The sequence below is a fragment of the Podarcis filfolensis genome (genome assembly GCF_964270895.1).
Source record: "Podarcis filfolensis genome assembly, chromosome: 2".
Classification (NCBI taxonomy): Eukaryota; Metazoa; Chordata; class Lepidosauria; order Squamata; family Lacertidae; genus Podarcis; species Podarcis filfolensis.
In genome coordinates, this window is record NC_139605.1 from 62,645,412 (window position 1) to 62,661,829 (window position 16,418).

Here is a 16,418-nt window from a genome sequence, read left to right on the forward strand (position 1 = left end):
GATGAGAGGCCAAAGAAGTTTACTAGTTTGCAAGCAGGAATGGGAGAGAACTTTGGTTCAGTTCACATGTTAAGACAAACCTACCTGATTTACACTTCCCTAAACAATATTCAAATGGAAACACAGCAATCCTTCAGATTTTGTGATGCAGTTCTCCAACTTTAAAAAATGCATAATAGGGGAAAGTGTGCATAAAAATGAATACATTGGTGTAAACAGCATACAGAAAGGCATCATCTTAGAAGGAAATGTGTGCAATGTTTATTAGGAGTGAGGTGCACTAAAATGGATTTTTTTTTTATTTAAAAAAATGTAAATTGATGTGGAAATTTGGTGAACTGGAGTTAATGCTAGAAATTGAGAAAGCAAGTGAAACCGAAAGTGATCTATTCGTCCATCCCTATTCACAAGAGATCCTTTCTGATTGTTGTCTATGAGACATAGGCAAAGCTCACCTATATGAAGGGTTAACCCTTTAAATGGGGCATCACAATGCAGCTGCACCTCCCCTCCCCATCTACGACTGGTGAGTTTTCGTGACACACACGCCTTTGCTCATTTGCTTCTTTTTTTTTAACTAAAAAAACTAGGAATTTCCTAACTTGTGGTCATTTCAGAAAAAGGAGAAGTTTCCACTCCAAAGAGAGAAACAGACACAGAGAACGCACAACTGAAAAAAGCTTAGCAGCATTTTCTGCCTCATCTATCTCTCTTTCTTTCTCCTAAAGAAGATCCACTGGACCAAAGCCCTGGCACGATTCTAATACCACAGCACACCTGTCCTGTGCAGGATGGGCACGTTTATTCCAGGGCCAGTGGGCCCAGCCATCCTGATGCTCTTGGTAGCAGCTGATATCTGGCATGGTAGGTTTGCTTTTTGTCTATTGCATGGACACCAGGGTAGCTTTGGGCGGCTCACGAATGGTCTAGAAAACCAATCATGTTGCATAGTATAAGGGAGCTTCTTATATCAGTACGCATTAGAAACAGCTCTGAATTATTACAATAACAGTAATGTTATCTGTTGAACCTGCATGATTCTGTCAAAGTTTGTTCTTTTTCCACCGTTACTTGGATTTGGTCGCCAGTTCATATTTGTGTCATATTTCAGAAGTTGTTTTTAAGATTGGCTTCACTTTTCCATAGTTAGGTCAAATCAGCCTTTCGTCCACAAATTGAATACTCAGGTGTGAAGTTTATCCCCCCCCACCACACCCTGTACGATAGTTCTAAAAAGTGGCTCTAGAATTTCTCACAGTTTGAGTGGTAGGCATACTGTGGAGATTACATAAACTGACTAGGTGTGCGTTCTCGGAGAGGATGAAGTCCATCAATGTTGCATTATTTCTCATTTTATTTAATATATTCATGTACTGTTTCATACTTAAGACAGTCTCTAAGCAGTTTAAGATGGTCTCTAAGATCAGAGACTAGGTTTACACTCCAGAAAAAGAACTGAATGTGATACTTCCCATCTTCTAGTGACCAGAGGTTTTCTTTGTCAGACGTCTAATCATGTTTGTTCTTAGTTGTTGTTTTTTAAATAGCTAACCACTGGACTAGGGCCAGAGTCAATTTATTATATCTTTATATGTTTTTAATTAATAAATTAGAGAGGATCTTGGAAGGTGCCCAGTGGTTAAGGCATGGGATGTCTACTCAGTCCCAAGTTTCCCCAAACCCTACAATTCAAAGTGCTGCAGCTCTTTGCAGCTCAGGACCTCAGTACTTCAAGGGCAGCCTCAGGGAGAGATTCAGGTAGGTAGCCGTGTTGGTCTGACGCAGTCAAAAGAAATAAAAAAATTTAAAAAATTGTCCAGTAGCACCTTAGACACCAACTAAATTTGTTCTGGGTAGCTGTATGCATGCACACAACAGCTTATACCCAGAACATACTTAGTTGGTCTCTAAGGTGCTACTGGACAATTTTTTAATTTATTTAGCCTCAGGGAGAGTGAACCAACCTGGACCCTGCATTCATCGTCTGAGGTCCTTCACCATGTGTCTTCTCTGAGGGAGGTGTATAGGGTGACAACATGAGAACAGGCCTTCTGGGATTCTCTCCCCAGAGAAGCATGCCTGGCACAATCATGGTCAGTTTTTAAGCATTTATCCAGTCCTGAGGTTCCTAAATTGGGGTGGGGGTGGAGGTAGCTAGTTACTGTATGTCTGTGGCCTCATTCTTGTGCTCATCCTTTTAAGAGGGGTGTGGGTAGGATTTGCGCTCTCTCTCTCTATATATATATATGGATAAGCACCTGAAGTCCTGTGTTATTGCTGCTTTTATATTTGGCTTTAATTTTGTTTTGTTGGTTTAATGTTTTTATCATGTAAGTCACTTGCAGACACTTCGGTGTAAAAAGCAACTAATACATTTAATAATAGTGAATAACCACAACAGCCTTTTTTCTGCTTAACTGACCTATTTCCCTTCAACTTTCTATGAATATCACTCTTCCATCTTGTTCCTATTTCCATCCCTTCCACATGCACACTTAAAAAATAATAATAACAACCCCATAGTTTCTAAATTTTTGCTTCCACAAAAGAAAAAAAGCTTCCAGTCACAGAATTCTGCACATTTATTGTTCGTGAATAAATAGTGCACATCAATAATGCACACAGTTGTAGATGGCCTCAAAAGGCAGACGCAATCAAAGGTTTGCTGCGAAAGGGAGTAGCATTCATATGCCACCTTTAGGGTGCAACCTATCCAAGTTGGCTCCTAATACTGTAGCAGCAGCAACAAAAAAAGCTAAGAACAATGCGGGCAGCAATATAACCAAATCATTACTGTATAGGCTGGAAAACTTTTTGGTTAAGGTGGAAAACTTCAACACATGTCAAAATGTGATTGTTCTGGTTTAGCGTCCAAATGTAACTGCAAACAGCAGGGTGAAAGAGTGATGTGCCTGGTTGAAATGGCTTCACTGGAAGAGAGAGAGGGGGTGGAAATGGGCCGGCAGGACAGTAACTGAAGGTCACTTATGCAATGTGGTAATGTGGTAAAGTGATAGCCAGAAGTTACTGAAAGTATAAAGGAAGTAGGGGAGGAACGGGGTCAGTGACATTTTCTGAAAGCTCATGAGAAAATTCATTCTCATCAGCTTAAGAAATGGCAGCAAATATATTTATCCGTATTTTGAATAAACTGCAGAAGCTGACTATACATTCTCATTGGTGTCCTGCTACTACTACTACTACTTATAATAATAACTTTAAATCCACGATTGAATGACACCAGTATAGCTGAATATCAAAAGCTGTGTGCATATACACTGATAATAGTTAATACAGTTGGTCTACAAAGTATACCTTAAGCTTGTAAGAAGAGTTAACTACATAAATACCCCCAAATCAGCTTCTGTCCCTATTCCAATTCTGAGTAGGCAAGGAATGTAATATCCTCTGTATGCTTTTGATGTGTCCCGCTTCTAAGCAGGAGAGATCAGTGGGACTATGAAGACATTCACTTCCTCCCCAACCCCACCCTTTCTGCCCCAGCTGGCCAGTTTTGAGGTTAGCAAGGTGGCTCCCTTTCAGGATCCTTCACACCTGGTGTTTCCGAGCACCGCTTTAATATCCTTTGGCATCAGAGACAGGAAAGGGTAGCAATAGATATCTGTGTGCTCTCCTTTTCTGAGGAAGCATGGGCGAAGATGTTTCCATCTTCTCTAATGCTGTCCCCTCCTTGGGAACATATGTGCACTCAGCCCAAGAAGACTGATGTGTGTAAACTCTCCCTGGCTCATCCATGCCTCTGAATTCTGAGAGCCAGTGCTTTTTTTCAGGGAGTACTCAAGCATACACAGTATTGGCACCTTTTGTTGTTGTTAAAAAGTGTGGCACTTAGTGTAACATCTTCATGGTGAGTACCAGCACCCATTTTTCTAGGGAAAAAGCACTGCTGAGAGCTAATATATAGTCACCTCGTAGCTGGACCAAGGATGTTTTATTTCCATCTGGAACCAAAGGCCAATTCATATATAAACCATCCGACCGATGGAGGGATATCTGAAGAGTCTGGACCAGATGACAATAAATCATCGTGCTCCTCCACTTAACAATGACTGAGTCACCAGTATCTCACATAGTCACTCTCTATCCCATACCACCTACAGTCATAAATTTAAAAATTACGCTGTTTCTGGCTATGTCCATGAAAACAGATGTTCCACAGTTAAGGAGCAGAGGCAATTCCCAGTTAGGGAGTGGGAGAGACTGGCCACCTTCTACTCCTGCCCCCAGCAAAGCATTCACACATCCAGTAGGCAGTACCTGCAAAGCCGCCCAACTTTTTGATGTTCTTGCAATCCCCTGATGTAGCATCACTCCACAGTGGAAATGTAAAACTGGCAGGTGTGCTGGTGCCAGGTGTGTGAGAGCCTCCAACTCAATCCCCAATGCCGGTGGGTCACTTCCAGGATGCTGAGCATTGGGCAGCTGTCTGCACATGATGGCAGGCATGCTACCATCCCTGGTTGAGGGCAAGGCACCAAGAATCCCTCTCTCTGCAGTCCTGATTTGCTGCATAGATAGTAAGCTTAATGATTGCATTCTCAATCAGTCATCAAGGTTTTAATGTAACATGAAGTGGAGGAAATTATTAGGATTTACTTCTGAATACATATGCTTAGGATTGTACCGTGCACACAAAATTGAGAGAAGTTTGGGGCATGGGACGGAAGGGCAGGGGGAAGTGAGATAGCATTGTCCTGGGAACATTCCTGCCATCACAGAGCCTTCAAAACCAGTACAGGTCTATGCACCTGATTTCTCAAGAGTCAACAGCTAGAAAGGTTTCGGTACTGTAAAAATGGATCCATTCTTCTGCATGAGAAATGTGCAGTGCCTAGTAGATTTTGTTATTCATTAGGCTTTTGCCCCACCTTTCTGCCAACATTGACCTAAGACCAGTGTTTTCTTTCTGGGGGGACACAGGGGTACACATACCCTAAACATTTTGTGAATCTTTGTACTTTTGTCCATTTACTGTATTTATTTTTCCTGATTTGAACTATAAAATGGTGATTTTCTTGAGTCAAAATGAGAGTACCCCTACCCTAAACATTTTTTTTTTAGAAAAAAAGCACTGCCTAAGGCAGTTGCACAAAAAATGAAAACAGGTGTGTGTGAGAGAGGGAGAGAGAGAAATACAAAAAAGAAATGCAGATAAAAGCACTATGAAATTCCCAGAGTAAACAGAGTTGCTGATTAGTAAAACAGAAGAATTAAAAAATCTCTTCACCTAAACTCCTGGTGATTTTTAAAAATAAAAACACACATTTATTTAAAAGTTATAATACAGCTTTGTCTGCTGCCATAATACAGTGGTAGCTCGGGTTAGGTACTTAATTCATTCCGGAGGTCCGTTCTTAACCTGAAACTGTTCTTAACCTGAAGCACCACTTTAGCGAATTGGGGGCTCCTGCTGCTGCTGCGCCGCTGGAGCACGATTTCTGTTCTTATCCTGAAGCAAAGTTCTTAACCCGAAGTACTATTTCTGGGTTAGTGGAGACTGTAACCTGAAGCGTATGTAACCTGAGGTACCACTGTATCAGAGAATGATCAGTCCAATTTTCAATCCCACATTACTTTCATGTTGGCTCGCCAAAAACCTTCCATAGAAACCCAGCTACCAATCTGGTTTACTAGACATTTTGACTTCTAAAAAGACTTTGTTTCTTAAAACTATACACTCTGGGGGCTGAGCATATTTCCCTGGGGAAGGAGTTCCAGAGTCTTTTTGGTGGGAGGCATTAAGGAATCTGCCCCATCCCTGGTCACTCTAATTGGGGTGACATTTTGTCAAGTGCTTCCATTTCAGAGGAACGTTTGTTTTTTGGCAGTCCTGGCACTAAATCAAGTTGCTGGAAAAAGACTGTCCTTCACACACATGTTGCATGCACAAGCGCTGTATGAAATCTGGTTGCAAAAGTGTCATAGCTGGTGCTCGTGAACAGCAGCACAAGTCTTCCCCACCAATGCCTCTGCAATTTTATGCACTTTTTCAAAGTCCTGTTTTGTTTTTATTATTTTTTATTTTGCTCTCAAGGCTTAGGCTCGCTGTGCCACCGCTGTGGAAAAGCACTAATCGAGCCCTTAAGATAACCCTTTCCCAAACGTAGCAACCAATCGCTAGCAACTCTCTCTGTATGGAACTATTCCACTGCTTCATAAAAGTTCACCTCCTATCAAAAAGATGGATTCTGAAGTGAATTTTGATCAGGAAAGTGGTGCAGTTAGATTATTTTAGATTCTGGACTTGTAGTCTTGCCTGTTAGATGGTGATTGCGTATTACTTCATTTACTTCAGAATTAGATAAGCCAGCCATGTTTTCATTCTCGTTTTATTTGCGCCAAAGTCCTGACTTGATAACACCAGCAGACCATAATTTCTGGCTCTTTATCCAGAATTTGTAAGTTCTTTACTTAAGCTGCACACACACCAGACATTTACAGCACACCGCCACCCAAAGAATCATGGGAGCTGTAGTTTACCCTTCACAAAGCTACAATTCCCAGCAGCCCTAGCAAGTTACCGTTCCTAGGATTCTTGGGAGGGAGGATGTGCTTTAATTGTGGCTGACATGTATGGTGTGCAAGCAGCCTTAGTCCAAGTTTAATTTGCACAATTTAAGCAGTTTTCAAACTTTGTTGTGGAGAACTCTGGGCTTCCTTAGAAATGTATCAGGGTTTCAGTGGCAGCAAACTTCCTGAAAAGAAATGTTACATATTTTCCTCTGAAATGCGCAACCACTGGGACAGTGGTTGTTTTTTACTTGCTTAAGGTCCAGGACAAAGTGCCGCCTTTCGGAAATTCCCCCTGGACGTCAATTCCGCCACTGAAATCCTGGTAATGTCTGGAAAAATCTGGACATGTAGCAGTCCTAGAAAGTTGGGGTGTTATTTTTAGGGCACGTTCTCAGCTCAGACAAGGCTGCAAAGAAGCTACAGACAAGGCTTTTAAGGAAAATTGATGTGGAAGGAGTATAATGACAATAATGATAATGAGACATAGAATGATTGAAAAGCCCTGTTCTAGACTTGTGTGCCAAGTTGTACAATTAAAACATTACATACTTAGAATAACTGGAAGACAAAGATGCTGTTAAGATACGGGATTATTTTTTATTTGACAAATTGTGGTGGTGGTTTCAACTTGTTCATTGTGATATTCACACAAGAATGCAACTGAGTCAAAATTGACTCGTGTAATTAGTTGTGTGCTTTGAGCTTCTTCTTCATCATCATCACCATTAAGAGTAGATCTATGCTGTTTTTGATACCGTACTATTATACTTCAATTTCTATTTCTATTCAATTATTCTTTCTTTGCTACTTCTAACAGTCATAAAATAGGATGGTGATTTCACATCTGTTATACTATTACATTGAGCTTTGTGAAAGGTACCAGGTTTAAGATCTCCTGTTGTCCCATTAAGGACATCCTTTTTTTAAAAAAAAAACTTGAAATTACTTTAACCTTTTTAGTTATTCATTCATTTAGTAAATTGAATAAAAAAACCCCGCTTTTTAGGAGAAGATTCCTCACAATGTAGAAAATACAAGATTGAAGCTGCAGTCCCAACCCCCTCTGCATAGGGCTAGGTGTGTGTGTTCAATCGGACAAAGGTGCCCTAGCCTCTGCCAACCACTGCCCACATATTGATGGCAGTGCCACTCCACCGGAACAGAGCTCCTTGCTTCACCCATCCAACAAGCAGGTGGAAGTACTATTGGTGGGATTCCCCCCCCCCCCACACACACACCAGCAGAAGCTCATAGATACCCGCCAAATGGGGGCATCAGGCCCAGTTTGGGCTCAATCACTGCACCAGCTCCAGGCTGGGGCTTGAACAACTGAAACAATGCAAAAATGCAATAAAAGGATTTTAAAAGATTCTAAAATATATTTAAAAATCTTTAAAATAGTCCATGCAAGACAACAAATTTTGCAGCATAAAGCTGAACACGCTACAAACAGATCAAACAGAAACACCCCTTTTGCATTCCTAGGGATTATAGTGATTAGGGTATGATCTGGATTTTAATTATATACATTCATATATTTTGTATGATTTTATTAGGAATCCACAAAATGTTTTCCCATTTTAATTTGAGAGCAAAAATATATCTACCCCTCACTAAATCTGCTTACTGTTCTTTATTTCCCTTTTGTCATATTGCCATTTTGTTCGGAGCTTCTTTCTCCTCCTGAGAGTGATCTCAACAAACCGGAGATCCCAACTGTGAACACAATGACCATAGAACCTTAGAATCATAGAGTTGGAAGGGACCCCTAAGGGTCATCTAGTCCAACTCCCTGCAATGGAGGAATCTCAGCTAAAGCATCTATGGCACATGGCCACCCAACCTCTGTTTACAAACCTCCATGGAAGAAGAGTTCCCAATTCATGAGGGTGTCACAGAGCTGCATAGCCAGTCAAATTTTGCTATGTGGTGGCATTTCTTGAGGCTTAACACATTTCAAGTAAAGAAACTCTTCTTTTAGCAACTAAACTAGTTTCCCCTAGAGCAGGGATGGGGAACTGGTGGCCCTCCGGATCAGTCCCAGCCAGCATGACCAATGATCAGAGATGATGGGAGATGTAGTCCAGGAACATCTAAAGGAATAAACTACTATAAACAAATTGGAAAGGAAAGGTAATAACAACATACTTTAATGGTAGCACTGTAATGTTTAATCAATTAATTAAACAGATTTATTTTAAAATCTTTTTATAAACCAAAAATGTGTCCCAATTACTGTAACTGAGCAGCAGCTTTTCTGAAAACTTTTTTATTTTGGAATTTTTCATTTTATATAGCAAGTAAGAAAAAGTATAATTAACATGACCTAAGGATTATTGAGCAGTCACTGCCTCATTATTAATTAAGCTTCTCACTTTAGTTTTTTGTTAAGCTTTATAATTACTAAATTTATTTAATCATTTGACAATGATTAACATTAATCAACATAACTGCTCCAGAAAAAATTCTTCAGATCATAATATTTTGCAAGAATATAAGTAGCAGTGTTTCTTCTAAAAAAAATTAAAACCTATTTGAATTTGCTTTTGCGAAAGGTCATTATTTTCATGACAGCATTGTAAAATAGGGCAACCAGTTTTCTCATAAATTATTTCAATATTCACTTGCAGTTCTCACTCTTAGATGTTATTTTTGCTATTATAGGCAAATCCCAAACTGTATTAAGCCATTATTTAAATAAGGGAGTACTGTAACTTTCCAGTTTTGAGCCATTAACATTATTGCAGCTGTTAAGAGCTGTTAAGGTCTTTCTTTATGATAGGTAGCATATTGTTCAGGAATAGCAGTAATGGATCTAAGGGAACTTCATGTCTCAGTATATTTGTTATTATTCTAATAACCATCTTATAGTCTTTTTGTGCATAATCACATGTCCACCAAATAAGGTAATACGTTCCATTCTGCTTATTGCACTTCCCACATATTTTTGAATAAGATTTATTGCTGTAATAGAGTTTTGATTTGATAGCCCGCTTTATCACTACCCAAAGGAGTCTCAAAGCAGCTAACAATCTCCTTTCCCTCCCTCCCTCCCTCCCTCCCTCCCAACAAACACTCTGTGAGGTGAGTGGGGCCGAGAGACTTCAGAGAAGTGTGACTAGTCCAAGGTCACCCAGCAGCTGCATGTGGAGGAGCGGGGAAGCGCACTCGGTTCACCAGATTACAAGTCCACTGCTCTTAACCACTACACCACACATAATTACAATTATGTTGGTTTATCTATATGAGAGTATATGCAATTTTAACCAACAGTCTAATCAATTACTTGACTAACAGCACAACCCTATACTGTACATGTCGAATCAGAAGCAAGCCCCATTTAGATCAGTGGGACTTACTGCGATTCAGCTGCAACTTAAAGCTCCTAGGACTGTGCCCTGCAACCCTGGCACTAATGACAAAACTTTATTTGGGATAAGCTAAATGCAGAACCATGTTGAGATCATTTGAATCAGAGCTAACACACTTCCATGACCCAAGTGTTTTCTTATTTTACTTTTTAAACCTAACATTGAAAGAAAGCCAGAATTCATTTTCAGTGGATTGCCACGAATGTGACAAGAACATTTGACATAGTAATCTTGGGCTTGTTTTCAATCTGGAGTAAAACGCAAAAAGCAGAAGTGGAAGAACAAGAATACCAAGGGGTTAAACGGCAGCGATGAGGAGTGGGAAGAAGAGAGAGGAGCCACAGAGCCCAGAGCAGAGAAAACCATCTTCAATGTGTTTCCTCTGTTATTGAAGGGCACTTCAGAGTCTGTCTCCCCGCAACTATTATTCACAATGCCTTCCTCAGCACATTTGAGGTGCTGATTCACTTCTCACTTCCTCATCCTTGCATTATAAATATGAACAGCGGTCAAAAGAACTTGCTGACGCTGCAGAAAAGGCAATTGGCTTCAGCTACAGTAAAAGCCTGAAGATGGTCCTTTCTTTCTTTCCCCTCCCATTTCATTCAGCCTGGGGAAGAAGCCAGTTTGGATCCTTAATAAGAAAGCTGGCATCTGGGGCTCGGATGGCCAGATGGAAAAGACGACAGGCCTCCTGCACCTTTCACTCTCCCTTTGGCACAACTATTTAAGGTGCAGGAGCTCTGCCCACCCCAATGTACAGTGGAACCTTGAGTTGCGAACGTAATCCGTCCAAGAGGCACGTCCGCAACTTGAAGCATTTGCATCCAGAAGTGCTGAGGCTGCGCATGTGCGCGGCGCGATTTAGCGCTTCTGCGCAAGCGGCGAAACCTGGAAGTAACCGTTCCGGTACTTCCGGGTTGCCGCTGGACGCAAACTGAAAAGACGTAACCTGAAGTGGACGCAACATGAGGTGTGACTAGATCCAAATGTCAGAGCCGTTGTAAAAAAAAAATTCAGCACACAGAAGCCCCTGTAGACAAAACCCCTGACTTTCAGTCATTTGGAATTAAAACCTGTGATACACAAGGCAACTGCGGCAACACAATAAACCAACACCGTTGATTATTCTATAATAAATAAATAATGAATTTTTATTTATACCCCACCCTTCCTGAAAACCAGGCTCAGGGCAGCTAACAACAAATTTAAAACACTTAATTGATGCAACAAAAAAAAGCATAAAATACAGTATAAAACTTGAAAAGCAATAAATTCAAACTCTAGGAGTGCTTAATATCTTTCTGTTTCTATCTTGCCACAATCCATGCAATGAAACCTCTGACTACGCAGCCCATGCCAGATGATGAGTACATACGCCTGGCCCATTCAGGAAGAGCTGCTAGGAGAATACAGAGGATTGTGTTTGCATACCATATGGATGTTTTTCAGAGTACCAGAGCCTTATCTGGGCTGCAGTCTAGCAAGGCAAAGAAGTCACAGGGCTCACCGTCATCTTCATTTATTTTACTCATTTCAGGACTAATGGGTGCAAGTTGTTTGGTCGTAAGTCGCTTAGGGTTGCCTTGGGCAAGATAAAGCGACTAACAAATTTAATAAATAATAAAAAGATTTGCCAATGGTACCTGAAGATACATAGGCTGCTCACTGTCTTTCTTCTTTCTAGGTTCAGCCTCTCCTACCATCAGCCCTAATCTCCCCACTGTGATTGTGGACAAGGGAGACCCGGTAAGCTTGCATTGCTCCGGGAATTCTAGTGTGGAGTGGGTCGGCATAAGGAGTGAGTCTAGCATCGTGGTGTACACCAATGGCACCCTCTATATACCCAAGGCCAGTTACAAGGAAAAGAAAAACTACCAGTGTGCTTATGTTAACCGTACCAGTGAGGAAACAGCATCTGTATCTCTGTGTGTGAAAGGTAACCAGACTTTTCTATTCTACTTCATTCAGTTTCACTCTCTGTTCCCACTCTATGCTTCCAAAATATCAAACAAGGGCTATGCACTGAGGGAAACCCTTTGGGGGCACTGACTCCATGCAGCTAACAACGGTTTGAAAAGGAAGAGTGGGGCAGTTTCTCCTAGAAACCTCCCTCTGTCCCCAACCCTGTGCAGCCAGCTTGCTGTACAGGCATAGTCTCTCCTCATGATTTGAAACTGTATCTATACAGCAGGCTCCCCTCCATAGATGTTTCCCTCAATGCATGGATGCCTGCTGGTTACCATAACGAATGGATGGTAGAGGAGCATAGAAGGCCTGGACTCATGAGTGGGAGCCAACTCTCTCCATCTGTATGTTGGTTAATATTGTGGATTGACTGCATGTGTTGGGGAGGGGCAGTATGTCTGGTGGGTAGTTGATCCATCTTTGGCCCCCCTGCTCTCAGCTCTCACCTGTGGCTCCTAGAAGCTTTCGGCATGTGACAGGGGCCACTCCTCAGGAATGGCTTTATCTGGCTGGCTAAACCAAGTGAGGGTAGCTGATGGGTCTCGGTGAGTTAGGGATTTCCCCTGCACATGACGACAGACCAATAAGTGAGTCCAACAGTCAAGAAGGCAGTTTCTGTATATGCTGTAGAGGGAAGTGAGGGCCAGATGGGGCTCGTCAACCTGAAAAGAATGAAAACTCTGATCCTAAACCTCCCCTACCTTGCGACTACACTCCCTTTGGAGTGAGAAAGGCTTTGGGAGCAAACCCCCAAGAAAAATTCTGTACCTGCTGCTTTGTGGGACATCATCAGGAGAAGAAAAGGCATAAACCCTACACAGATCTGAAGTGGAGTCCTTAAGGTGGTTGGACGGCATTTTGTATGCCTCCTTCTGGCAACTCCTGCTGCCAAGCTGGTGCCAAATGTATTGCTTTCCTTTCCTTTGGACCACATCCATAAGGCCCAGAGGAAGGATCTTATTGTCTGGGCAGCCCAGGACCTCCAGATACACTGTCCAGGCTTGCGCCCCAGAGAAGGGAGGTTGTACAATGAATGTGTGTGAAATGGTGCCATTCTTACTTCAAATTTTCAACCCATTGGCTCAGCTATAAATATACATGAACATTGTTAGGTGGGTATATAGCAGAGGATACCTAAACTCAGTTAGGGTCATTTCCCCAGATAATTTGGCGTGAGGGAGCCTAGGTAGTTGCCATTGCTTCCAGTTGCTTCTAATGTATTCCAAGTTGCCACACGCACATCTGCTAAATGCTGGCCTCAGCTTCACAATTGATTTCTGACCCTTCTCTCTACCTCCCTCCACAGATCACAGCTCAGCCTGGTGTGTCCTTAAATCCTTCATTAGGGTGACAGAAGGTGAGGATGTGGTGCTGCCGTGCTTGATCGCTAACCCAGAATTGGCAAGCAATGTTACCCTGTGGACAGACTCGCGCAACATCTCCTCTGGATTCTCTTTCAATGCTCAAGAGGGAATACGTATGCACAGTGTAAACATGAGTGATAAAAACTTCTATAAGTGCCGTGCCCTGGTGCAAGGACGGTGGGTGGATTCAGCAAAAATAGGCCTTATTGTTGAAGGTAGGTTTGCAGTTGCTGTTTCTACAGTGGCGCCACAGCAGCAGCAGTGGTGGGGACCAGGGTGGGGTGAGGTATTTCTAAGCTGCTGCTGTAGTTATTCTGATAGCACAGTGCTCAAAGAGTGCTAAAGGTCACCTCTTGTTTCCTCTCACAACAGCTTTGAGCATTGGGTGAGGCTAAACTAGGGAGACTTCAAGGGCACGATACAACTTTCATGTCTGAGCAAGGATTTTAACATCAGTCCCTTCTTGCATCCAGACTCCACATCCTTTTCTTGCTGCATTGCACTGGACCCGTGCTAAAGATGGGAGAAAAAATTGGCTCAGTTCACATTTTAATACGAAATTAGCTAATTTGCATTTTCTGGGACAATATATGAACCAAAACTTAGCGATCCACCAAAATTGGCACTTTTGCGAATACTGACTAGTGTCTGAGCATGCAACTTTGTGCAACACACAATAAATGCAACAAATTATAAATAGCAGTGGTGGCAAACCAACTCCTAGCCAGCAGTGGCAGAACTTCATAGAACAGCATAGCTGCTGCCACATCCGCATCCACTCTGCTTATGCCAGCCGAAGTCAAAGGGCACTGCATTTTTGCTTTGCCAGCTCTTAGGCAACAGGGCTGACTTTGAATTCATGGTTTAAAAAAGTGGGCCACACAGTCAAAAAATGATGGCACAAGCTGAAGAAATCTTGACAGATCTGAAAATGCTCCTTGTTACTTCACTTAGTCTGTAGCTAATCAGCACACTGCTTTTCTTTTTTGCTTGATTTAGCAAGCACCTTATCTGTCACAATTAAAACGAAAGATCATGTGAGACTACGAGGAGAACCTTTCAATATCACCTGCAGAATAAGTTCCCGCTCCTATTCCTATGAGGCAAAGTGGACCTATCCTTCCACTGCAAATGTAAGTCATTTTTAAAAGGTATTTAGTCAGAACTGTCTGTTATGGCTGAAGCAGCAAAGACCTGGGATAACAGAGAGATTTGGTGGCATGGGCTAATTGATGCACGACTTTAAACTGGATGTCATATGTAGCCCTGATCTGGTCTTTGCTGAGCATGAACCTTAGAGTTTTATGGAACTGAACTCGCAGTTGAGTCTGTGGAGTGGTGAAGGCTTTCTTGAAGGATGGAGTAGGGTCAGCCATGCTAAATGAGGTGGTGGTACACCTTCTACTCCAAAAGCTCTCTCTAGACACAAAAGTGTATGGTCATTATTACCTAGTTATGAATATCCCCTTTTGTGGCAATTAGGTTCAGGTGCACTTGGAAGAAGCTAGTTATCTAGACCAGAGCTTTCCAAGCTGCGTGTCCTGACACATTAGTGTGTCGGCTGCAGTGTGTTGCATGAATGCTCCCCACACTCCTCCCAGGGCTGGAAAGGGAGCGGGCAGCCCACCGGTTTTTCTAGTAACACTGAATTACTGTGTCACAAAATGATGCATGTCTATAAAGTGTGTCACCAACATGAAAAGTTTGGCAAGCTCTGATCTAGATCATTTTCACGTTGTATTCAGACTTAGACTTTGCACCAAAGTTGCTTTGGCTGCCCTGATTGATCAAGTGCATTGGGAGAAGGATATTTGTGTGTGTGTGTGTGCGTGTGTGTGTGTGCAGTCCTGCTCCACCTCCTTGCTTTCTCAGTAGATGTTGATACCATCAAAACATGCTATCCTCCTGCTAGACCAGCTCTCGGGGTTGGAAGTTGGGGCACAGTATCGCTGTGGTTGTGTTCCTACCTACAAGGCCGAGACAGTAGTAATGGGAAATTTCTGCTCAGTCCCTTGGCAGTTGTGCTGTGGGGTCCTGCAGGGATCCATTCCCCCACCCCCCGTAATATTTAACAATTGTATGAAACTTTTGGTGTCAGCCATTTGGGGAAGTTGAATTTGCTTGTGCACTTATTTAGGTGAATACTGCCCATAGTTTCATATGCCATTGCCATTCTCTAGGAGCAGGCATAATCACAAATAAATACCCTACTGTGTATATTTACTTTATGATTTAGGTCTAATCCTTTGGGTGATGATGGAGCAACACTGGGTCTAGGATGGGCACTAATGAAATGAGATGAATTAAAGTGAGGATGGTGACAACTAAAACGATGACTTGTCTGCAAAATGTGCCATCATTTCTAACTTCCCTGGTTTACAGGTCAACTTGTTTCCAATGGAAGATTATAATGTGACCTCTAGAAAATACTTCACAGACCATACCCTGTCCATTCCAGCCGTACGGTTAGAAGACACTGGGGAATATACTTGCTTGGGAACCAATTCCGCAGGAACTAGTAATTCATCAGCCACCCTCCAGGTGATAGGTGAGCAAGTCATGATGTACACAGCCTGGGGAAATGAGCCTTAGGGTTCTGCTTTTCCCCACTGAGGTTTCACTGGGAATCAAACTGGGATCCCAATTTAGTAATGGAGCTATCATCCTTCACTTAACACAATGAAAGCAGCAATGCATTAAAAGAATTTCACAGAATGTTTCTCAGGGCCTTGAGAAAGTCTTACATCTATTTGATGTCCTAGTCTCTTGATAAAGGAGATGAAGTACAAGGGCATGGATTCTATATTTCCTGCTCCTACCAATTTGTTCCCAGCAGCACTCAAGACATCCGGGATGGATCACACTTATTCACTCATTTGCCACCAACTTTTAAAGTGACTGATATGCCCCACAATAAATCAAATGCTGCAAAGCTTGTTCATATCTAATGGGCCCAGTTCTCAACATCATTCACAACCCAGCAGCCCAACAATACAGCTCACCCAGTTTTAATACAAAAACAAACCTCAGTCAAGGGAGGTGTGTGTTGACCCTTCCTACAGGTTTTATCTGGGCAAAGGTTTCTAATTCCTCCATTGCAGGTGGTTGAACTAGATGACCCTCTGTTTCCCTTCCAACTCTACAATTCTATGACTTTATGATCATTGCACACTTAGTCTAG

The 16,418-nt window shown here is 42.1% G+C and overlaps 1 protein-coding gene across 3 annotated transcripts in view; it reads left to right on the plus strand.

Moving 5' to 3' along the window:
* Positions 1 to 380: 380 nt before the first annotated feature.
* Positions 381 to 16,418, plus strand: part of CSF1R (colony stimulating factor 1 receptor) — a 36,114-nt gene continuing 20,076 nt past the window's right edge. For all 3 annotated transcript variants that reach the window (XM_083594606.1, XM_083594604.1, XM_083594605.1), the window contains exons 1-6: positions 381 to 526; positions 618 to 864; positions 11,593 to 11,844; positions 13,180 to 13,452; positions 14,237 to 14,370; positions 15,620 to 15,785. In XM_083594606.1, coding sequence (XP_083450732.1) covers positions 792 to 864; positions 11,593 to 11,844; positions 13,180 to 13,452; positions 14,237 to 14,370; positions 15,620 to 15,785 — 898 coding nt within the window. In that variant the 5' untranslated portion in view covers positions 381 to 526; positions 618 to 791. The remainder of the gene's footprint in view (positions 527 to 617; positions 865 to 11,592; positions 11,845 to 13,179; positions 13,453 to 14,236; positions 14,371 to 15,619; positions 15,786 to 16,418) is intronic.